Here is a 24,964-nt window from a genome sequence, read left to right on the forward strand (position 1 = left end):
ACTGACACACCCCTCACCCCTCACTGGAACACTGACACACCCCACACCCCACACCCCTCACTGTGACAATGACACACCCCACACCCCTCACTGTGACACCGACACACCCCACACTCCTCACTGTGACACCGACACACCCCACACCCCACACCCCTCACTGTGACACTGACACACCCCTCACCCCTCACTGGAACACTGACACACCCCACACCCCACACCCCTCACTGTGACACTGACACACCCCTCACCCCTCACTGGAACACTGACACACCCCACACCCCTCACTGGAACACTGACACACCCCACACCCCACACCCCTCACTGTGACAATGACACACCCCACACCCCTCACTGTGACACCGACACACCCCACACCCCTCACTGTGACACTGACACACCCCTCACCCCTCACTGGAACACTGACACATCCCACACCCCACACCCCTCACTGGAACACTGACACACCCCACACCCCACACCCCTCACTGTGACAATGACACACCCCACACCCCTCACTGTGACACCGACACACCCCACACCCCACACCCCTCACTGTGACACTGACACACCCCACACCTCACTGTAACACCGACACACACAACACCCCTCACTGTGACACCGACACACCCCACACCCCTCACTGTGACACTGACACACCCCACACCCCTCACTGTGACACTGACACACCCCTCACCCCTCACTGTGACACTGACACACCCCTCACCCCTCACTGTAACACCGACACACCCCACACCCCTCACTGTGACACCGACACACCCCTCACCCCTCACTGTAACACCGACACACCCCACACCCCTCACTGTAACACTGACACACCCCACACCCCTCACTGGAACACTGACACACCCCACACCCCACACCCCTCACTGTAACACCGACACACCCCACACCCCTCACTGTGACACTGACACACCACACACCTCTCACTGTGACACTGATACACCCCACACTCCTCACTGTGACACTGACACACCACACACTCCTCACTGTGACACTGACACACCACACACCCCTCACTGTAACACCGACACACCCCACACCCCTCACTGTGACACCGACAAACTGCACGTCCCCACCGTTACCTGGGGACCCGTGGCTGTTGTGCTGGTAGACTGGTGTTGCCACTGACTCCCGCGGTGTCTCTGTCATGCAGTACTGCAGTCGTGGTCCACACAAGTAGGATTGGGCTTGTCCGGCTCCCAGCGCGAGATCCTCCCTCCTCCCCTCCTGCCCTCGCCCAGGCTGGGGTCCTGCCCCTTGCAGGTAGCGGTGGGCCTGGTGCACGTGTGGGAGCCGATAGTGGGCGCCTCGCCCGTCTGCCTCGCCCTGGGGCTGGGCCAGCCGCTGCGGGAAGCCTGGCAGGCCCCGGGCCTGAGCTATGGCGCAGTGGAGGCTCGGGGCCTCCTGCGGGCGGCAGTGAGGGCCCGGGGGAAGCCTAGCCTGGAGGTAGCGGGGCGAGGGCGCGACCCCTGCGAGCATCTGCCTCAGGGTGGGGGTTGTGGTACAGGTGGCCACTCCCGGGCCCTGGCCTATTGAGCGGTGGTGAGGGAAGGCCTCGTCAAAGGAGTCCAGCCTGCCTTGAGCCAGGCTCTCGACGTAGGTGACGGCTGGGCTGCGGCCCTCTGCTGCCCCCTCGGGCTTGGCCCCCGCCGGCCCGGATAGGCCCGAGGGCGGCCAGCCGTTGTCGCCGGTGACGGCGGCCATCTTGGGGGACCCAGCGTGAGGCCGCATGCCATCCAGGCCGTCGGGGGTGAAGCCGTGGTGTGCCGGCCCGCCCAGGCCTACTCCGTCCAGCCCAGGCGGCAGCGGCGGCGGGCAGTGGCGTTCGTAGAAGAGGAGGGGGCCACAGTCTCCTTGCACGGACGCTCCCATTTGCTCAGACATGGTGGGGTGATGGGGGTCACAATCAGCTGATGGCGGTGATCACCAAGGGTCTCTGAAGCTGCAGCTGCAAAACAGGGAGAGGGGGGAAGATGTTAGAAATCTTTACGTGGTAGGGAGGGTTATAGAGGAGGTGGAGTGAAAGGGTACGGGGAGGGTGCCTGGGAGAGAAGGACAGGGGAATCTGGGAGTAGGAGTGAGGCGGGGGGTGGATGCTGTAGGGGGACCGAGGGGAGGGAGAGGGGTTGGGAAGAGGAGGAGGTGGGGAGGCTGAGGAAGGTCGAGGGGAGGAATGGGGAGGTACAGGGTTGTCGATGGGTTAGGGAGGAAGACAAGCTGATACAAGCAGGCGCCAGTAGAAGGTGGATTCATTGAGTATTAAATGCATTCTCTCTTCACTGCCCCCTCCCATGGCTGTGCTCTCCACCCCTGTGGCTTGCCGTAGCGCGCCCTGCTTCTCGGATACTTGAGCACCTAACCTGGAGCCATTAAGCCCCTGCGCTTTCGGTTTCATCTGCTCAAGTGTGACTGGCACGGGTTTGCCACGTGCTAAGGTTATTTAAAGAGGACTCCTGTTCAGTGCCTTAGCGGGGGTCATTGTTTTGGAGAGAATGAATGGTCTCACGGTGTCACTCAGTCGCTTCCCCCAAGGCTCTGTCGGTATTCCGATGTCTAACCTCTTATTCCCGTCTCTTCATGGGGAGTCTGTCGCACCCTCCGCCCCTGAGGTGAGTCGTGAGCCTGCCACCCCCCCCCCACCACTCCTGGGCTCGAGTCTCTGTCAACACTTCCCGTATTTGAGAGCTGGCCGTTCCTCTGTGCTTGGGTCCAGCCATGTCCTCTGAGAGTACACCATGACGGGAGAGCTGCGTTGGCTGGAGTTAGCTTTGGCTCTCGGTCGGGTCACCTATGCCAAGCAGGTCAAAGGGTAGAGGCCAGTCCTCCAGGTTCAGGGTTAACAACCCTGACTGGTCAGACAAAATTGTTATGGAAACAGCAATGAAGAATCCTTCTACATCCGAGTGCAACGGTATTCCTGAGTCTCCACCCGGGACTCACGTGACTGACAGTGGGGAAAACGGAGAGGAAGCTACTGGCACAATGAAGGAAGCCCTGAACACCGCCAGAGATGGAGGACCTTCATCGCTGCCCTGAACGGCAGTGGCGTAACGGGCAGTGAGTGAGTCAAGAAGGTGGCATCCTTTATGAAGGAATATTGCCACCCAGGATGTGCCCTCTTCTCATCGCCACCATCAGGGAGGAGGTACGGGAGCCTGAAGACACACACTCAATGATTCAGGAACAGCATCTTCCTCTCTGCCGTCTGATTTTGGAACGGTCCGTGATCCCATGACCTCACTGCTCTTTTTATCCGCTAATTATGTGTTTCCCCCAGACATTGAGACTACAACACTCTGGCCAGACATGGACCTGTGGCCCACAACAGCCAAGCTGGCATATGTTGTGGAATTGACAGTACCATGGGAAGATGGTGTCGATGAAGCTTATGAGAGGACAAAGACCAAGTACTCCGAACTGAAAACCAAAGCTGCCCAGAATGGCTGGAAGACCAAGATTTTCCCCGTAGAAGTGGGATGCAGGGGATTTGTTGCTACTTCTACAACCAGTCCATTGAAGAAGATGGGGGTGAGGGGTCACTCCCTCCAACAAGCAATCAAGTCCTTGTCAAATGCAGCAGAAGAAAGCAGCAATTGGATTTGGATTGAAAGGAAAGACAACAACTGGGCTGCAAGATGACGACAGGAGGGTATGGAACTGAGGGGGGTGTATCTGGGACGCTAGGTAGCACCGTCGAGCCCTCTGGAGATGTCGTGGGCTTATCAACGAAACGTCAAAGGAGGAGGGTGCCCTCCTGATGACCCCGATGATGTACCTGCCCTCCCTCCTTGTCACCACTCCAAACCCACTGCCAACATCGAGCGTGCCAACTTACCATAGGGATTGAAACATCAAGTCCTATTTGTTCTACTGTCTTTTAACCGTACAACAAACCTCAGATCATCTCATTCGGAGCAAAGATTTGATAGAGGTATACAAAATTCTGAGGGGTATAGATAGTACAAAATGCTTTACGGTACCAGCGACCCGGGTTCAATTCCACCGGTGCCCGCAAGGAGTTAGTACCTTCCCCCCGTGATCGCGTAGTTTTCCTCTGGGTGCTCTGGTTTCCTCCCACAGTCCAAAGACATACTGGTTGTTAGGTTAATTGATAATTGTAAACAGTTCTGCGATTAGGCTGGGATTAAATCTCTGGGTTGCTGGGCCATTTTGCGCAGTATCTCAATAAATACATATTGTTTGGATGGGTGCATGGATGGGGAGGATATGGCAGGCTATGGTCTGACTGCAGGTCAATGGGATGAGGCAGAAGAAATATTCAGTAGACTATAAGACATAGGAGCAGAATTAGGCCATTCAGCCCATTGAGCCTGCTCCACCATTCCGTCATGGCTGCTCCCAGATCCCGCTCAACCCCAATCTGCTGCCTTCTCCCCGTAATCTTTGACCCCATTTCTAATCAAGACCCTGTCAACCTCCACTTTAAATATACCCAATGATTTGGATTCCACAGCTGTCTGTGCCAATGAATTCCACAAATTTACCATCCTCTGGCACAAGAAATTCCACCTCATCCCTGTTCTAAAGGAACGTCCTTCAATTCTGAAGTTGTGCCCTCTGGTCCTAGACCCCCCCCCCCACTATAGGAAACATCCTCTCCACATCCACTCTGTCTGTGCCTTCTGGTCCAAGACTCTCCCACTATAGGAAACATCCTCTCCACATCCACATTATCTGTGTCCTCTGGTCCTGGACTCCCCCACTGTAGGAAACATCCTCTCCACATCCACGTTATCCAGGCCAGGAGCCCCCAACCTTTTTTGATGCATGGGACCAATACCATTAAGTAAGGGGTCCGTGTTCCCCAGGTTGGGAAGCCCTGATCTCAATCTTTCAAGTCCAGTAAGGACTAGATGGGCTGAAGGTCCTGTTCCTGTGCTGTAGTGCTCTCTAGCCGCCGACTCTAATAATAAACCTAATTCTGTTTCTGACTCTGATCTGAGCCTGTGTGAACTCTCCTCACAGCAACTCATTCCGAGTACTGTATATTATATAGTGTCCCTTCTCGGAACATCTGATCTTTCAGTTCCTCCTGAGTTCTGCTTCAATCCACTGCCTCTGCAGCTCAGGCAAGAGACTCGGGGTTGCAAAATATGTTCCCCTCTAAGTTTCAGCAAGTCTCCCTGGGTACACGGTCCTCTGCGATGAATTCACAGGTCCTGGAGAACCGCAAGGTTTAAAGTCCCAAGTAAAGTTCAGTCCCGTGCAAAAGTCTAAACACCTATATAGAACTTGGGTGCCTAAGACTTCTGCACAGTACTGTAGTAATTTTAAGTACTGTACTGCTGCTGCCGCAAAAAAGAACTAATTTCATGCCTTATGTGAATAATGATAAACCTGATTCTGATATGGGTCTCTATCATGGACTGGGAGTGGGAAGGGGGCAGGGAGAGGGGAGGGAGCGGGAAGCAGCTGAGAGACATTCTGAAATGATCAATAAACCGATTGTTTGGAATCAAATGACCTTGCCTGGTGGCCAGATGATACCCCCTGCCTCCTGGCACTCCTTCCCTGCCACCTGTCCCACGCCCCTCCCGCCGGCGCCCCACCCTCGCCATCTCCAGCGTCCTTTGCTCCCGCCGGATTTACAAACTGGCTCCCCTCTCCTCGTGGACAAATACAGTGCTGGGCAAAACCCCCAGCTCTATGTCTAAGACTTTTGCACAGGGCTGTACCTGTCTCTCACCATGTACTGTGCAACCCCCCGAGAGTCATTTTCTTGCGGGCATTCGCAGCAGATACAAAGAAGCACAATAGAGTCAATGACAACAGGACAGACAACAAACTGTGCAAATACAAAAAGAACCAAAATAATAATAATAAATAAGGAATAAATATCGAGAACATGAGAAGAGCCCTCGAAAGTGAGTCCATAGATCGTGGGAATATTTCAGGGTTGGGGTGAGTGAAGTTATCCCCTCTGGTTCCGGAGCCTGATGCTTGAGGGGTGATAACTGTTCCTGAAGCTGGTGGTGTGGGTCCTGAGGCCCCTGTACCTTCTACCAGATGTTTGAGGGGTAATAACTGTTCCTGAACCTGTGGGTGTGGGTCCTGAGGCTCCTGTAACTCCTTCCTGATGGTTGAGGGGTGATAACTGTTCCTGAACCTGGTGGTGTGGGACCTGAGGCTCCTGTACCTCCTTCCTGATGGTTGAGGGGTAATAACTGTTCCTGAACCTGTGGGTGTGGGTCCTGAGGCTCCTGTACCTCCTTCCTGATGGTTGAGGGGTAATAACTGTTCCTGAACCTGGTGGTGTGGGACCTGAGGCTCCTGTACCTCTTCCCTGATGGTTGAGGGGTAATAACTGTTCCTGAACCTGTGGGTGTGGGTCCTGAGGCTCCTGTACCTCCTTCCTGATGGTTGAGGGGTAATAACTGTTCCTGAACCTGTGGGTGTGGGTCCTGAGGCTCCTGTACCTCCTTCCTGATGGTTGAGGGGTAATAACTGTTCCTGAACCTGGCGGTGTGAGTCCTAAGGTTCCTGTACCTTCTACCAGATGGTTGAGGGGTAATAACTGTTCCTGAACCTGGAGGTGTGGGTCCTGAGGCTCCTGTACCTCCTTCCTGATGGTGGCAGCAGCGAGCATGGCCGGGGTGGTGTTGGGGGGTTGGAGGGTTGGGGGTAGGGGTGGTCTCCGATGCTGGACGCTGTTATCCAGCCGGCGACATCGCTCCGTGTCGATGCACTCCGCGGCGGCGAGGGCTGACACCGCACGCCACCAGCTCCAGACCCGGGAAGGTCCGCCCCACCCTGCCGGCAGCCTCCCCGCGTCGTCCGAGGTCCTGGTCGCCCCATTACAGGAAGGGCGTGGAGGCCCTGTGTCCGGAGAAGGGTGCCTGCCTTTATCGCCCGGCCACTTTATAACGTTGGTCAGCGTCTGAAGGATTGAGTTCAGTCCTGGTCGCCCGTCGCAGGAAGGATGTGGGGGCTTTGGACAGGTTTACCAGGATGCCGCCTGGGTTAGAGAGCATTAAAGGGAGACTGGACACTCCTGGTTTTTTTCCCTCTCTCTCTGGAGTGGCTGAGCGTAGACCGGATGGAGGTTTATAAATTTGAGGGGGGGGGGGTGGATTTCACCAGACCACGACTGGGGCGCTTGGGAACGTCCCTGGAGGAGTTTAGAAGATTGCGAGAGGCAGAGATGCCTCCCGGGGCTGAAATGTCTGACATGGCATTTCAAAACGGGGCGCGTTTGAAGGAGGTGTGTGGAGCAAGCTCCCCGCCCGCTGTACGCGGGACCTGGGCTCTGGAGAGGGAGGGGACACCCCGCACCGGGCTCTCTCCCCCACACCATCCCGGCGACCCGGATCTCGGGTCGGAATCCCGAGCGGGGAGACAAGTCTCTCTCTCCCCTCCCAAATCTCGCCCCCCACCCCCCGGCTGACTCACCCCTCCATGCCCGGCGATCAGGGCGGACCCCGGCGCTGAGCCGCAGCGGTCAGCTGAAGACCCCGTCCAACCCAGCCAGCTCAGCCCGGCCGCCTCAGCCATCCCCGCTCGGCTGCCTGTGACCCGCTCTCGCTTCCTGGCCGCATTGGTTCACCGGCTCCCCATGAAGTCACTCTGAACCAGACTGAGACTTCCTCTCCCCCGTCACCGCACACAGCCCCGAGCGGCTGTGTCAGCTATCAGTTCCTCCGCTGGGTTTGCGCAACTTTCCCCGCCCCGCCACCCCTCTCTCTGTCCTGCGCTGTCCACCACCTTTCTACCACTCTCTACCCTCCCTGTCTCCCCACCACCTCTTTCCCCCACCATCTCTCTCACCCCCTCTTCCCCACTCTCCCACACTCCATCTCTCCTCGCCACCTCTCCCACCATCTCTCTCTCGCACTCTCTGTCTGTCTCTCTCCCACCACCTCTTTCCCACCATCTCTCTCTCGCACTCTCCGTCTGTCTCTTTACCACCATCTCTCTCTCCCACCATCTTTCTCCCACCATCTCGCTCTCCCACCATCTCTCTCCCACACTCCCTCTCTCTTCGCCACCTCTCCCACCATATCTCTCTCGCACTCTCTGTCTGTCTCTCTCCCACCATCTTTCTCCCACCATCTCTCTCCCACCATCTCTCTCTCCCACCATCTCTCTCTCTCACCATCTCTCTCTCCCACCATCTCTCTCTCCCACCATCTTTCTCTCACCATTTCTCTCCCACTATCTCTCTCCCATCATCTCTTTCCCACCATTTCTCTCTCCCACCATCTCTCTCTCCCATCATCTCTCTCCCACCATCTCTCTCTCCCATCATCTCTCTCTCCCACCATCTCTCTCCCACCATCTCTCTCTCCCCCACCACCTCTCTCCCACCATCTCTCTCTCCCACCATCTCTCTCCCACCATCTCTCTCTCCCACCATCTCTCTCTCCCACCATCTCTCTCCCACCACCTCTCTCCCACCATCTCTCTCTCCCCCACCATCTCTCTCTCCCACCATCTCTCTCCCACATCTCCCTTCCCTCTCTCCCCACCACCGCCCCCCCCCAGTCTCTCTCTCTCTTTCCCTCTCTCCCTGTCGGTCTCTATCTCTATCTCTCTCTCCCTCTCTGAGGCTCTGATTCTCCCTCCCTTTCTCACACTTTCTCTGTCCCTCCCCTCTCTGCCTCTTTATCTTGTCCTCTCCCACTCTATCTCTCTCTCCCAAACTCTTCACCTATCTCTCCCTCCCTCTTCCTCCCCCCTCCCCCTTTCTCACCCAATTTCTCTCCAAATAAATATTTCTCGTTCTCTGTGAACGGGAAGAGGGAGAGGGTGCCTCTCTCTATCTATCCATCTCAATTCTTCTCTCTCTCGTCTCTTTCTCCCTCCCTCCTTCTCTTTCCTCCCCTCCGCACCCAGCCCTCTTCTGAGACGGTGGGGGCCTCCTGCTGGCAGCCCTAGGTGGTGGTGGGGGAGGGGGGAACCAGTAGGGAGGGACGCTCCCTCACTCCGAGAGAGGCCTGTGGCGGGGGAAGGGTTGGAGATTTACGAGACCCACGCTGCGTGTGTAAATGATGTGTGGGTGTGAGCACAGGGTGTGATGGGGGTCCCAGTGCTATTGTGTGAGGGCCGTGGATGGGTGTCAGGTGCGTGCGAGGGTCTGTGCCCAGAGCCAGGTGTGTGGGGCGTGTGAAAGAGCTTTTGTGGAAGAAGAGAGTCCTGGAGAAATTTTACAAACGTGGTTGCCGGGACTGGAGGAGCTGGGTTATGGGGAAAGGCCGCGCAGGTAGGGTCTTCATTCCCTGGGGGCGTGGGGGGAATGAGGGGAGAGTTGATAGAGATTATGTGGGGTACAGACAGGGTAAAGTCGAGCTGGCTTTTTCCCATCGAGGTTGGGTGATAGAGGCCAGGGGTTAAAGGGGAAAGGTGAAAACGTTGAAGAGGAACATGAGGGGACAGAGTGGGGTGAGAGCGTCGCACGACCTGCCGGCAGGGGAGCTTCGCTTTCAACATTTAAGAGAAGTTTGGACAGGGGCATGGACGGGAGGGGTATGGTCCCGGTGCAGGTCGATGGGAGAAGGCGGTTTGAATGATCCAGCATGCACTAGATGGGCCGAAGGGCCTGTGTCTGTGCCGTGGTGCTCCTTGCCGTACAGGGTGGCAGGGTGCCTCGGGAGGGTGTGCGTTGGTGCAGGAATTGGGAGTGCGCGAGCGACCGTCCGGTGCCGAGTGTGCGCAGACGTGAAAGGGGCACAGGCGGGAAAGCTGGGTGTGCAAGGCGCACAGGTGTGAGCACGCGGGCGTGCGACGGGTGCGTGAGCAGCCTCACGGGTGGGGGGGAAGTGTGTGAGAGGGTGTCGGTGGCAGGAGTGGGCAGAGATACGCGTGTGTGTGTGTCTCTGTGTGTGTCTCTGTGTGTATGTGTCGGTGTGTGTGTGAGTGTGTCTCTGTGTGTATGTGTCTGTGTGTGTGTGTTTGTCTGTGTGTGCGTGTGTGTCTGTGTATGTATCTGGGTGTGTGTGTCTGTGTGTGTATGTGTCTGTGTACGTATGTGTGTCTGTGTGTGTATGTGTGTGTGTCACTGTGAGTGTATGTGTGTTTGTGTGTGTGTGTGAGTGCATTTGTGTGTGTGTGTCTGTGCCTGTGTGTGTGTGTCTGTGTGTGCAGAGAGGGAGAACGCAGGCGAGACATGGAAGGAAGGGCCAAGTGTGAACAACAGGGCTGTGTGTGTGTGTGTGCGTGTATGTGTAAGTGTGTGTACAGACATGTGCCTGTGTTTGTGTGCATGAGAGCGTGAATGTGTGTGTGTGTGTTTGCTACACACACACACACACACACGCACATACACATACACAGACTCAGACCTACACATACACACTCACACACTTGCACAGCCACACTCACTCACACACACTTCCACTCGATATCCGGCCAGCGCCGATCACACAGAAACAGCACGCATTGTTCAAACGGATGAGATGGAGCGGGTAAAAATAGCGACAGGAGACAACAGGGTTGTGTAACACACACAGCGAGGCTGCAGTGGCCACAGCTCCTGACGAAAACCCATGTTACGTGTATCAAAACCACTAAAAAGATGCGGGGAACGAACAGGAAGCGAGGAGCAGCGAAGCCCACACCAGGCGGCGTTGATAACATCGCGTTCGAACTCTCAACACATCTTTCACAAGCTCACTTAACCCATTTATCGCGGGGCTGAGAAAAAGAGCTACACTTTCACCCAGCAAAGTTTACTCCTCTGTGAATTAAACTACTCCCATCCTACATCTCCCTCAAATGTCCACACTTTACACACAGAGGGAAGCTCCCTCCACACTGTCCCATCACACACTCCCGGGGTCAGACACAGAGTGAAGCTCCCTCCACACCATCCCATCACACACTCCCGGGGTCAGACACAGAGTGAAGCTCCCTCTACACCGTCGTATCACACACCAATGGGGTCAGACACAGAGTGAAGCTCCCTCCACACCGTCCCATCACACACTCCCGGGGTGAGACACAGAGTGAAGCTCCCTCTACACCGTCCCATCACACATACCCGGGGTCAGACACAGAGTGAAGCTCCCTCCGCACCGTCCCATCACACACTCCCGGGGTCAGACACAGAGTGAATCTCCCTCCACACCGTCCCATCACACACTCCCGTGGTCAGACACAGAGTGAAGCTCCCTCTACACCGCCCCATCACACACTCCTGGGGTCAGACACAGAGTGAAACTCCTTCCGCACGGTCCCATCACACACTCCCGGGGTCAGACACAGAGTGAAGTTCCCTCTACACCGTCCCATCACACACCAATGGGGTCAGACACAGAGTGAATCTCCCTCTACACCGTCCCATCACACACTCCCGGGGTCAGATACAGAGTGAAGCTCCCTCCACACTGTCCCATCACACACTCCCGGTGTCAGACACAGAGTGAATCTCCCTCCATACCGTCCCATCACACACTCCCGGGGTCAGACACAGAGTGAATCTCCCTCTACACCGTCCCATCACACACTCCCGGTGTCAGACACAGAGTGAATCTCCCTCCACACCGTTCCATCACACACTCCCGGTGTCAGACACAGAGTGAATCTCCCTCCACACTGTCCCATCACACACTCCCGGTGTCAGACACAGAGTGAATCTCCCTCCATACCGTCCCATCACACACTCCCGGGGTCAGACACAGAGTGAAGCTCCCTCTACACCGTCCCATCACACACTCCCGGGGTCAGATACAGGGTGAAGCTCCCTCCACACCATCCCATCTCACACTGTAAGTGACTCTGTTTGCATCTTCGGGTGGGTGGAGGCAACACTTTCAGGGGCCGCACTGCCTGCCAGGCCAGGCTGCTGTGTCAGGAATTCCCAGCTCTCTCTGGCTTCCGCCGCTGGTGGTGATGGTGATGGTGTGCGACCTGTGTTGTGTTTCGGTATGACAGTCCTCGCGCTCTGACTGAGCGATAGGGCCTCCAGCTTTGACTAACCTCGGCAGAGTGCAACGTCAGTCAATTCCGCCCCCAGCTCTCACATCCCTCAGGCCGGGGCTGCACCCTGCTCCTGCTGGGACAGGATCAGTGAGCGAGCCCGGTCATCCGCCTTCCGCCGTGCGAGACGCGGCCGGACCCTAGAAGTTTCGCTCGCTCTGTCCGCCTGGGACCCTCTCTGCAAGACAACTGTAAATGCTGGGATACAGCGCGGAGTCAACCCTCCGAGCTGTACCGACCAGCAAACACCACCCCCCCCCCACCTCCCGATTTAATTTGCAACGACCAATTAACCTACCAAATGGTTCGTCTTTGGGAGGAAACCAGAGCACCCGGAGGAAACCCACGCGCAAACCCCTCTCAGGCGGGAATCGAACCCGGGTTACCTGCACCGTAAACCGTTGTGCTGACCGCTACGCTACCGTGCTGCCAATTAAAAAATAATCACAGATTATATCGCAAACACAAGGAAATCTGCAGATGCTGGAATTCCAAGCAGCACACATAAAAGTCGCTGGTCTCGGCCCGAAACGTCGACTGCACCTCTTCCTAGAGATGCTGCCTGGCCTGCTGCGTTCACCAGCAACTTTGATGTGCGTTGCACAGATTATATAGCGGACGCTCAGCAGAACAAGCAGCATCTTTGGAGAGAAAATCGGAACATTTCGGGACAATGACTCTTCGTCAGGACTTTCCCTCTCCCCACAAGTATTCCCTGATCTGCTACCGAGTGTCCCGTGGGTTTCTTCTCTGCTTATGACTGTAAAACTATTTTATCAAATACTGCGTCTGTTGTGTCGGCCATGGACTGTTTTTAACAATTACAACCGTGCTCTCTTGTTCCGCAACTGAATTTCAAAAGTCGAAGAGTGTGCTTTCTATATATATATATAGAAAAAGTGCAGTTTTGGCCACCTACCTGCAGGAAGAGATGTAAACAAGGTTGCAAGAGTGCAGAGAAAATTTACAAGGATGTTGCCGGGACTGGAGGACCTGAGTTATAAGGAAAGATTGAACAGGTTAGGGCTTTATTCCTTGGAATGTAGAAGATTGGAAAGAGATTTGATAGACGTATGGAAAATTCTGGAAGGATGGATAGGGTAAGTGCAAGCAGGCTTTTTCCATTGAGGTCATGGGTTAAGGGTGAGAGGTGAAAAGTTTAAGGAGAGCCTGAGGGGAAACGTCTTCACTCAGAAGGAAGTGAGAGTGTGAAATATGTCAGCTGGAAGATAATAAAACTTGAATTACTAGAAGCAGAAAGTCATTTTCTCCGTTCGCCATTCTCTCTCTCTCCCTCTCTCTCTCTATTACACACATTCCTCCGTTCTCTCCATCTGCCCTTCCCCCTCTTTCTGTCTCTCTCTCTCTCTCACACACACACACACACACACACACATCCTTCCATCCTCTCCATCTGCCCCTTCCCTCTCTCTCTCTGTCACATACCTCTGGTCCTAGATTCCCCCACTATAGGAAACATCCTCTCCACATCCACTCTATCTGTGTCCTCTGGTCCTAGACTCCCCCACTATAGGAAACATTCTCTCGACCTCCAGTCTATCTGTGTCCTCTGGTCCTAGACTCCCCCACTATAGGAAATATCCTCTCCACATCCACTCTATCTGTGTCCTCTGGTCCTAGACTCCCTCACCATAGGAAACATCCTCTCCACATCCACTCTATCTGTGTCCTCTGGTCCTAGACTCCCCCCACTATAGGAAATATCCTCTCCACATCCACTCTATCTGTGTCCTCTGGTCCCAGACTCCCCCACTATGGGAAACATCCTCTCCACATCCACTCTATCTGTGCCCTCTGGTCCTAGACTCCCCCCACTATAGGAAATATCCTCTCCACATCTCAAGGCCTTTCACCATTCAATAGGGTTCAATGAGACCCCCCCCCACCTACTTTTCTAAATTCCAGTGAGTACAGGCCCAGAGACATCAAACTCCCCTCAAATGACAATCCTTTCAATCCTCGAATCATTTTTGTGAACCTCCTTTGCAGCCTCTCCAATGTCAGCACATCCTTTCAAAGATAAGGGGCTCAAAACCGCCTGCAATACCCCAAGTGAGGCCTCACCAGTGCTTCATAAATTCTCAAAATTACATCCTTGCTTTTATATTCTAGTCCTCTCGAAAAGAATGCTAACATTGGATTTGCCTTCCTCACCAGCACGGACTCAACCTGCAAATTAACTGTCAGCAAATCCTGCACGAAGACTCCCAAATCCCTTTGCACCTTGGATTGTTGAAGTTTCTCTCCATTTAGAAAACAGACTACGCTTTTAATCCTTCTACCACTGTGCACGACCATACACTTCCTGACACTGTATCCCATCTGCCACTTCTTTGCCCGTCCTCCTAATCTGTTTACATCCTCCTTGCAGGATGAGTGCAATGTTGAGGCATTAATCAGACCACATTTGGAGTATTTTGAGCTGTTTCGGGCTCCTCACCTGAGAAAGGAATTGTTGGTGTTGGCCGAGGGTTCAGGAGAGGCTCATGAGAATGATCCTGGGAGTGAAAGGGTTAACACATGAGAAGTGTTTTGTGGCCCCGGCCTGTACTCGCTGGAATTTAGAAGAAAGAGTGGAGGGGGGGAATCTCATTGAAGCATATCAAATGTTGGAAAGAATCGATAGAGTGGATGTGGAGAGGATGTTTCTTGTAGTGGGAGAGTCTAGAACCAGAGGACACAGATAGAGTGGATGTGGAGAGGATGTTTCCTATAGGGAATGGAGGGATATGGACCATGTGCAGGAGAAATTTAATTTGATTTAGCATCGTGTACAGCACAGACACTGAGGGCCGAAGGGCCTGTTCCTAGGTTTAAAAGGCAACACTGGAGATGCCGGTGCTGAAAATGGATTCAATAGGAACTTACTTTCCAAAGGGGATTAGATCGGACATGGGACGTCAATTTACAGCAGTACCGGACGTTAGCGAGACTGTACAAGGAGTGATGTGTGAGGTTCTGGTCACCCAACTATAGGAAGGAGGTGATTCAACCGGAAAACAATTGCAAGGCTGTTACTGGATTGGAGGGTGTGAGTTATTAGGTCAGGCCGCACAGGCTGGGACGGCTTTCTCTCGACTGACGGCGGCTGAAAGTTTATAAACCGCAAGGGGTGTTGATAAGGTGGATCGTCACTGTGTGCTGGGTGGTGTGGCTCGAAGGCCCGGAAGGGGAAGGAAGGAAGGAAGGAAAGTGAGAGAGAGAGAGAGAGAAAGAAAAGTTGATTAATTTAAAGTTTCCCAAGGTTTAAAAGACATTTCGACCGGTGTGTGGACGGGGAAGGTTCAGAGTGACATGGGCCAGACTCAGACGGATGCGACTGGTTGAGACGGGCGCCTAGGGTCACAAGGACGAGTCGGGTCGATCGGCCGGCCTCTGCTCTGTGAGGCCCTGTGACTCGAGAGTCCAACTCCACGGGAGAACGAAGCACAGCGAATCAGTGACCGGGCGTCTGCGCTAAAATTCAGGCAGCCTAGGGTTAGAGAGAGGGTTCCCGTCTCCGTGAGGTGTGGAAGCACTTGTGTCCCTCTCCGTTGAGTCACCCCACTGAGCACAGAGGGCAGGACCATAAGACCATTACACAAAGGAGCAGAAATAGGCCATTCAGCCCCCCGAATCTGCTCTGCCGTTCCATCAAGGCTGATTTATTTTCTCTCTCAGCCCCGTTCCCCTGCCTTCTCCCTGCAACCTTTGACCCCCTGACTAATCAGGGACCAATCAACCTCCGCCTTAAATACACCCAATAGTTTGGCCTCCACAGCCGCCTGTGGCAATGAATCCCACAGACCCACCACCCTCTGGCTAAAAAATATTCCTCCTCATCACTGTTCCAAAGGAACATCCTTCTACTCTGAAGCTGTGTCCTCTGGTCCGAGACTCCCCCAGAACAGGAAAAATCCCCCCACATCCACTCTATCTGTGTCCTCTGATCCTAGACTCCCCACTATAGGAAACATCCTCTCCACATCCACTCTATCTGTGTCCTCTGGTCCTAGACTCCCCCACTATTGGAAAAATCCTCTCCACATCCACTCTATCTGTGTCCTCTGGTCCTAGACTCCCCCACTATAGGAGACGTCCTCTCCACATCCACTCTATCTGTACCCTCTGGTCCTAGACTCCCCCACTATAGGAAACGTCCTCTCCACATCCACCCTATCTGTGCCCTCTGGTACTAGACTCCCCCGCTATAGGAAACGTCCTCTCCACATCCACCCTATCTGTGCCCTCTGGTCCTAGACTCCCCCACTATAGGAAACGTCCTCTCCACATCCGCTCTATCTGTGTCCTCTGGTCCTAGACTCCCCCACTGTAGGAAACGTCCTCTCCACATCCACTCTATCTGTGTCCTCTGGTCCTAGACTCCCCCACTGTAGGAAACACCCTCTCCACATCCACTCTATCTGTGTCCTCTGGTCCTAGACTCCCCCACTGTAGGAAACACCCTCTCCACATCCACTCTATCTGTGTCCTCTGGTCCTAGACTCCCCCACTATAGGAAACATCCTCTCCACATCCACTCTATCTGTGTCCTCTGGTCCTAGACTCCCCCACTATTGGAAAAATCCTCTCCACATCCACTCTATCTGTGTCCTCTGGTCCTAGACTCCCCCACTATAGGAGACGTCCTCTCCACATCCACTCTATCTGTACCCTCTGGTCCTAGACTCCCCCACTATAGGAAACGTCCTCTCCACATCCACCCTATCTGTGCCCTCTGGTACTAGACTCCCCCGCTATAGGAAACGTCCTCTCCACATCCACCCTATCTGTGCCCTCTGGTCCTAGACTCCCCCACTATAGGAAACGTCCTCTCCACATCCGCTCTATCTGTGTCCTCTGGTCCTAGACTCCCCCACTGTAGGAAACGTCCTCTCCACATCCACTCTATCTGTGTCCTCTGGTCCTAGACTCCCCCACTGTAGGAAACACCCTCTCCACATCCACTCTATCTGTGTCCTCTGGTCCTAGACTCCCCCACTGTAGGAAACACCCTCTCCACATCCACTCTATCTGTGTCCTCTGGTCCTAGACTCCCCCACTATAGGAAACATCCTCTCCACATCCACTCTATCTGTGTCCTCTGGTCCTAGACTCTTCCACTGTAGGAAACATCCTCTCCACATCCACTCTATCTGTGCGCTCTGGTCCTAGACTCCCCCACTATAGGAAACATCCTCTCCACATCCACTCTATCGAGGCCTTTCACCATTCGATAGGTTTCAATGAGGTCCCCCCACCTCATTCTTCTAAACTCCAGCGAGTGGAGGTCCAGAGTCATCAAACGCTCCCCATTCAGCCCAGTGTTATCGTCTCAGGAGAATTTATCGTCGCACATATATGGTTAGGGTGCCTAAGACTTTCGCACGGCACCGTATGTTAACCCCTTCACTCCCGGGCCCTTGCTCGCGATCTTTCCCCGAACCTCTGCCAACGGCACCCCTCCCTCTCTTGGATGAGCGGCCCAAGGCAGCTCACAATACCCCAGATGTGGTCTGACCAATGACTCACAATCGCATCCTCACTTTTGTATTCCCGTCCCCTCGAGATGAAAGCTGTCATCGCATCCCCACCTCTGACTCAGCCCCGCGAATTAGCCTTCAGGGAATCTCTTTGCCCCACGAATGTTTGAATTTTCTCCCCCCACTGGAAAACGGTCTATGGTTTCATTCCTTCTACCAAAGTTCGTGACCGTACACTTCCCGACAGACACGGTACTCCATCTGCCCGTTCTCCCAATTTGTGTGAGTCTTCAACACTACCTGCCCCTCCACCTATCTTCACATTGTCTGTAAACGTGACCACCAGGCCATCAATTCCATCGTCCAAATCACTGATATACACTGTTAACGGAAGCGATCCCAACGCTTGCACCTGCAGAGCGCCGCTGGTCACCGGCGGCCAACCAGGAAAGACCACCGGCTTTCGGGGGTCGCCAAGGACACCTGCCCTCGTTCTGTATCGCCGTGCTGGCCTGACCTGCCACGCTACCCAATGAATTCTCTTTCTTCAGCTGAGCTGGGGATCTCCTGAGGTTTTGCGAGTCTCTCAGTCGGAACCGTGTACTCGAGAGAGAGGCCAGCCGGTTCCCAAAGGAACCAACAGAAAAAGGAAGTGGCTTTCTAGAAAAACTGTGTCTTTCACAATTTAACCCAAGGGAGTGCGATGGGACGGTGCGGAGGGAGTTGCAGTCTCTCTGACCTCGACAGCGTGTGATGGGACGGTGCGGAGGGATATTCTCTCTGTGTCTGACCCCGGGAGTGTGTGATGGGACGGTGTAGAGGGAGCTTCACTCTGTCTCTGACCCCGGGAGTGTGTGATGGGACGGTGTGGAGGGAGCTTCACGCTGCGTCTGTCCCCGGGAGTGTGTGATGGGACGGTGTAGAGGGAGCTTCACTGTGTGTCTGACCCCGGGATTGTGTGATGGGACGGTGTGGAGGGAGCTTCACTCTATGTCTGACCCCAGGAGTGTGTGATGGGACGGTGTGGAGGGAGCTTCACTCTATGTCTGACCCCGGGAGTGTGTGATGGGACGGTGTGGAGGGAGCTTCACTCTGTCTCTGACCCCGGGAGTGTGTGATGGGACGGTGTGGAGGGAGCTTCACTCTGTGTCTGACTCCGGGAGTGTGTGATGGGACGGGGTAGAGGGAGTTTCACTCTGTGTCTGGCTCCGGGAGTGTGTGATGGGACGGTATGGAGGAGTTTCACTCTATGCCTGACCCTGGGAGTGTGTGATGGGACGGTATGGAGGGAGCTTCACTCTGTGTCTGACCCTGGGAGTGTGTGATGGGCCAGTGTAGAGGGAGCTTAGCTCTGTGTCTGACCCCGGGAGTGTGATGGGACAGTGTAGAGGGAGTTTCACTCTGTGCCTGACCCCGGGAGTGTGTGTTGGGACGATGTAGAGGGAGTTTCATTCTGTGTCTGACCCTGGGAGTGTGTGATGGGATGGTGTAGAGGGAGCTTCACTCAGTGTCTGACCCTGGGAGTGTGTGATGGGATGGTGTAGAGGGAGCTTCACTCTGTGTCTGACCCCAGGAGTGTGTGATGGGACGGTGTAGAGGGAGTTTCACTCTGTGTCTGACCCCGAGAGTGTTTGATGGGACGGTGTGGAGGGAGTTTCACTGTGTCTGACCCTGGGAGTGTGTGATGGGATTATGTGGAGGGAGCTTCACTCAGTGCCTGACCCCAGGAGTGTGCGATGGGACGGAATATGATCAGTCAGTGGCTCTTAACTCTGCGTCGTGACCTTCTGGGGTCAAAGATTATGCACCCTGTCCCCTGCATCTGTAGGCTCTGGGCTGGTGTGGGACCCACAGACCAAGAGAGTTACCATCTGCATGTCTACTTTGCACATCTCCCTGTGTCTCTGTGTGCCCCTTGTTCAGGGAGACCCCTCCCCCACCCAATCCCCGGCGTTGACCACCCCTCTCCTACCTTCCGCCTCAAAGGTCGTTCACTGCCCTCACATCAGGTCAGAGGTCTTGCCCTTCTTGGGGTCACACAGTGCGGAAACAGGCCACTCGGACCACCTGGTCCCTGCTAGCCCTCGAGGTGGAGCAGCACGCATGAATCCGGAGGGAGGCGACAGGTCGGACAGCGTCTGTGGAGGGAGATGGACCGTCGCTGCTTTGGGTCTGACCCAGTTCACCAGTCCAACAGATCGAACATTCGCCCATATACTCTGCCTCCCAGGGAAGTGAGTTACAGACCCCAACCCAACTCCGGGAGGGTGGCTGGGGGCGTTACAAATTCCTCCTCAGATCTCCAAACCTTCTCCTTGAGCCTACCAAAGTTCAAGGTACATTTATTATCAAAGTGTGAAGACATTATACAAACTTGAGACCCGCTCAACAAAGGAACAAGAGAAGATCTGCGGATTCTGGAAATCCGGAAATCCGAGCAACACACACAAAGGAGATGCTGGTGGAACTCAGCAGGCCAGGCTGCATCTCTGGAAAAGAGTAAACAGTCGACCTTTCGGACCCAGACCCTTCAGCAGAGAGACCCATTTTAACAAAAAGTCTGTTGAGCTCCCAATGTGAGAGAGAGAGAAAAAGACAAATCATGCAAATAGTAAACGCAAGGGAATCACGCTCTGAGCTCAAGTCTGCAAAGAGAGTCCGTCCATGGACACTTTAGTTCAGTGCAGGGTGGAGCTGAACTGGCCCCGTATCTCGCCTGGAGCCACGACCACCAGCAGGAGGTGGAAAGACCTGAAGTTCCACCCCACCGGGTTCGAGGGCAGCTTGACAGAGGTACACAAGACCACTAGAGGCATCCAAACCACAGCAGAGGGTGGCAGGGTGCTGTGCAGGCCAGCACAATGCTTTGCACGTTTAACTCCCGCCGATGTCTCTACGTTCCTCCCCGTGACTACGTGGGATCTATCATGTCAAGTTTATCGTCATTTAACCATGTACATGTATACCGTCAAATGAGACAACGTTTCTCCAGACCAGGGTGTAAAGCACACAGGCATACAGAACACACAGTAACTTAGGAAGGTAAGAATTAAATCTACAGATGAATCACACACAAATAACAAACTAAAGTGCATCAATATTAAATATTGTCAGGTACAGAACAGATTAACCAGTGAATTAACTTCAAATGCAATGCGGCCGGGAGTTCAGAAGCCTAATGGCCTGAGGGAAGAAGCTGTTTCCCATCCTGACCGTTCTTGTCTTTACGCATCGGAGTCTCCTGCCTGGTGGTAGAAAGTCAAAGAGGATGCTGGATGGATGGGTGGGATCCTTGATAATACTAAGGGTCCTGCGTACACAGCGCTCCTGATAAATGTCCCTGATAGACGGTAGGGAGACCCCTATGATCCTCTTGGCCACTCTCACAGTCCTCTGTAGGGACTTTCAGTCTGACGCTCGGCTGCTCCCAGACCAGATGGATGCTCTCAACGGTGCTCCTGTAAAACGCAGTTAAGATGGAGGGGGTTGTGGAGGTGTGTGGGGGAGGGAGTGAGCCTTGCTTGCCTCAGCCTCCTTTGGAAGCCTTCTCGTTCAGGGAGGGTGATGCTGAGGGACCCCCGGGTGCTGCGGTTCCCTCCCACACTCCGAAGACGTAGGGGTTAGGGACAGCGGGTCGCGGGCGCGCTGTGTTGGTGCTGCCTGACTCTATCCTCAGTCCGCGTTAGTTCGGCGACGCAAAATGGCGTGTTTCACTGTATGTTTTGATGTACACGTGACAAATAAAGCTCATCTTTCTAGAGTTTACAGCCAGAGACTTTGTCCCCAGGTGGAAGTGGCTAATATGAGGGGGCATGATTTTCAGGTGATTGGAGAAAAGTATAGGGGGGATGTCAGAGGTAAGTTTTTTACAGAGAGTGGTGGGTGTGTGGAACACCCTGCCAGGGGTGATGGTACAGGCAGATTCATCAGGGACGTGATAAGCACGTGGATGATAGAAAAATGGAGGGCCATGTGGGAGGGAAGGGTTAGTCTGATCTTGGAGTGGATTAAAAGGTCGGCACAATGTTAAGGCATATTCTGGAGTTATGGTATTTAGCAAATACTAAAATTTTAACACCAACCAGTCTTCAGATCTGACTGGGGATTGTAGCTTGAATTTAAGATGCAGCTCTGAACAATAACCTTCTACTTATCCACAGAAGCCTGCGTAAGCATGAACTCGGCTCGGAGTCGGTGGGAATTGACTTTCACGTTGGGTGTCTGGAGCATGGGTGCGAAGCTGGAGGAGAGTAGAAACTGCATGTAAACCAAAGGAAGCATTGTAGATACACTGTAACTGTAAAATTGTCCTGCTGTTAACTTTGATCTTTAGTGTATAAAGGTGTCATGTAATATTAGGTCCAGCAGGCCTCTCCTTCCAAGAGCATCGCTATGTGATGCTTGATACTCCCCTTCAACCGTTCAGTTCTTGAACAAAACGGCACAACCGGAATCACCAGCTCAGGATAGTAACACCGTGACCGTTGTGTACGCTGTTCTAGTTGAGCTTTCTTGTTAAAAAGTGCGTATAATTTATGTTTAAGTGATATTTTTCATGTGAATGCTGAAAAAGATGCCGTTTATCTAATTCCGCTATGGATTTTACGTTTTATATTAAAGTTCCTTTAACATCAGAGAATGTGTACAGTATACAACCTGAAATTCTTACTCTTCACAGACACCCACGAAACAAGAAGACCACAAGACCATAAGACATAGGGGCAGAATTAGGACATCCGGCCCATCGAGTCTGCTCTGCCATTCAATAATGGCTGATCCTTTTTTTCTGTCTCCTCCCTAACCCCAGTTCCCAGCCTTCTCCCCGAAGCCTTTTGATGCCATGTCCAATCAAGAACCTATCAATCTCCGCCTTCAATACACCCAACGATCTGGCCTCCACAGCTGCCTGTGGTAACAAATTTCACAAATTCACCACCCTCTGACTAAAGAAATTTCTCCACATCTCTGTTTTGAAAGGGCACCCCTCTATCCTGAGGCTGTGCCCTCTCATCCTAGACTCCCCCACCATGGGAAACATCCTTTCCACATCTACTCTGTCCAGGCCTTTCAACATTCGAAAGGTTTCAATGAGATCCCCCCCCCTCTCATCTTTCTGAATTCCAGCGAGTACAGACCCAGAGCCATCAAACGTTCCTCGTATGATGAATGAGAGAAACATCGAAGACCCGAAACCACACGCCCCCTCCCTTCGAAGAGGCAGCAGCAAAAACATCCGCCCCCACCCCCTCCCCTGCCAAGTCTGCCTGAGCTGTTTATCTGACGCAACGCATCCGTCTGCATGTCTCCTGTTGCGCCTGTGCACATGCATTGCTGTGCATGCGTCGAGGAGCTGCAGAAAGGAGTGGACTTTGCTCAACAACCCCACGTGCATGTCCCTCTCCACCGTTGACTTCAGGACCTGCGGGGGTGGGGGGAGTGAAAATGCTCCTGTCTACATCAACACAGAGTTGAGTGTGAGAGGGCTGACAGCTCCGGGATCCCTGGTGTGAACATCAACTATAGCCATTCCTGGTCCCACCACGTTGATGTCACAGCCAAGAAATCTCACCAACCAGTTAAGGAAGTTCGGCACGTCCCCATAGATTGTTACCAACTTTTATTGAGGCACTAAAGAGAGGCAGGGTGTTGGGGTGGAGGTACGTCTCGACCAAAGGAAGTGTAAGGTGCTCCTCCCCTCCGCTAGCCTGAAGGTCACCCTTGGACAAGGTGCGACACCTGCTTAACGCCTCGATCGGGGTCACGTGAAACCTTGGGAGCTGGTGGCGGACGGTCGTATGAGCGGCCAGTGCACATCACAAATCCTGGTTATGCGACCGGTGACGCCAGGCAGACAGTCTCTGAAGGGTATTGATAATGGCTAGAGGGTGGAGGTGGGGTCACGTGTTGGCGTGTGGCCAAGTGGTTAAGGCATCGGTCTGGTGATCTGAAGGTCGTGAGTTCGAGCCCCAGCCGAGGCAGCGTGCTGTGTCCTTGAGCAAGGCACTTAACCACACATTGCTCTGCGACGACACCGGTGCCAAGCTGTATGGGTCCTAATGCCCTTCCCTTGGACAACATTGGTGGCATGGAGAGGGGAGACTTGCAGCATGGGCAACTGCCGGTCTTCCATACAACCTTGCCCAGGCCTGCACCCTGGAAACCTTCCAAGCCGCAAATCCATGGTCTCACAAGACTAACGGATGCCTATATATATAAAAAGGAGTCACACGTCTTGTAAAGACACTGCCCAGAAGAAGGCAATGGCAAACCACTCCTGTAGAAAAAATTTGCCAAGAACAATCACGGTCTTGGAAAGACCACGATCTCCTATGTCCCACAACATGGCACGTAATGAACGAACAAACTACAGGGAGCATCCCGTCCGGATGCATCCCGGCTCGGGATGGGAACTGCTCTGCCTGTGAACGCGAGAAACCGCGGGGAGTCGCGGGCACAGCTCAGCTCATCACGGAAACCAGCCTCCCCTCCGTGGACTCTGTCTACACTCCTCACTGTCTCAGTAAAGCAGTCAGTGTAATCAAAGACCACCCCCCCCGACCCACCCTGGACACTCTCTCTCCTCCCCCCTCCCCCCTCCCGTCGGGCAGAAGATACAAAGGCCCGAAAGCTCGCCCCACCAGGCCCGAGGACAGCCTTTACCCCGATGTTATCAGACTCCTGAATGGTTCCCTAGTTCAATGAGATGGATTCTTGACCTCACAATCTACCTCGTTATGATCTCCCACTATGTTGCCTCCCTGCACTGCACTCTCTCTGTGACTTTATTCTGCATTCTGTTCTAGTTTTGCCCCTTGTACGACCTCAATGATCTGACCCATATGGACAATATACAGGGCAAGCTTTTCACTGTATCTCCTTACACGTGACAATAATAAGCCAATACGAAATGTAATGGAAAGAGAGGGCAACATAGAATCGTGGAGTTATAGAGAGGTACAGCACAGAAGCAGGCCCTTTGGCCCATCTAGTCCATGCTAAAACCATTTAAACTGCCTACTCCCATCCACCTGCACTGGGACCACACCCCTCCCATCTATGTACCTATCCAAACTTCGCTTCAATGTTGAAATCGAGCTCGCATGCCCCACTTGTGCTGGCAGCTCGTTCCACACTCTCACCACCCTCTGAGTTGAGAAATTTCCCCTCATGTTCTCCTTAAACTTTTCACCTTTCACCCTTAACCCATGACCTCTAGTTGTAGCCCCACCCAACTACAGTGGAAAAAGCCTGCTTGCATTTACCCAATCTCTACCCCTCATAATTTTGTACACCTCTATCAAATCTCCCCTCAATCTTCTACACTCCAAGGAATGAAGTCCTCACCAATTCAATCTTTCCTTTTGCCGTAGGTCCTCCAGACCCGGCAACATCTTTGTAAATTTTCTCCGCACTCTTTCAACCTTACTTATATCTTTCCTGTAGGTGGGAGACCAAAATTGTGCACAATATCAACATCCCCGATGAAAAAAATCCCCCAGCACTTGGGCCAGTGCATCTCCTCGCAG

The 24,964-nt window shown here is 53.7% G+C and overlaps 1 protein-coding gene across 5 annotated transcripts in view; it reads right to left on the reverse strand.

The window, feature by feature from the left end:
• The window catches only part of LOC140188938 (transcriptional-regulating factor 1-like), a 170,410-nt gene that overhangs the window by 36,881 nt on the left and 108,565 nt on the right, over positions 1–24,964 (reverse strand). For 2 of the 5 annotated variants that reach the window (XM_072245591.1, XM_072245592.1), the window contains one exon: positions 1,104–1,969. In XM_072245591.1, coding sequence (XP_072101692.1) covers positions 1,104–1,905 — 802 coding nt within the window. In that variant the 5' untranslated portion in view covers positions 1,906–1,969. Of the gene's footprint in view, positions 1–1,103; positions 1,970–7,431; positions 7,648–12,874; positions 12,949–19,410; positions 19,533–24,964 lie in introns of those variants that run through there. The other 3 variants (XM_072245589.1, XM_072245590.1, XM_072245588.1) reach the window with 3 other exon arrangements.

This window comes from Mobula birostris, chromosome 28 (assembly GCF_030028105.1).
Source record: "Mobula birostris isolate sMobBir1 chromosome 28, sMobBir1.hap1, whole genome shotgun sequence".
NCBI lineage: Eukaryota > Metazoa > Chordata > Chondrichthyes > Myliobatiformes > Myliobatidae > Mobula > Mobula birostris.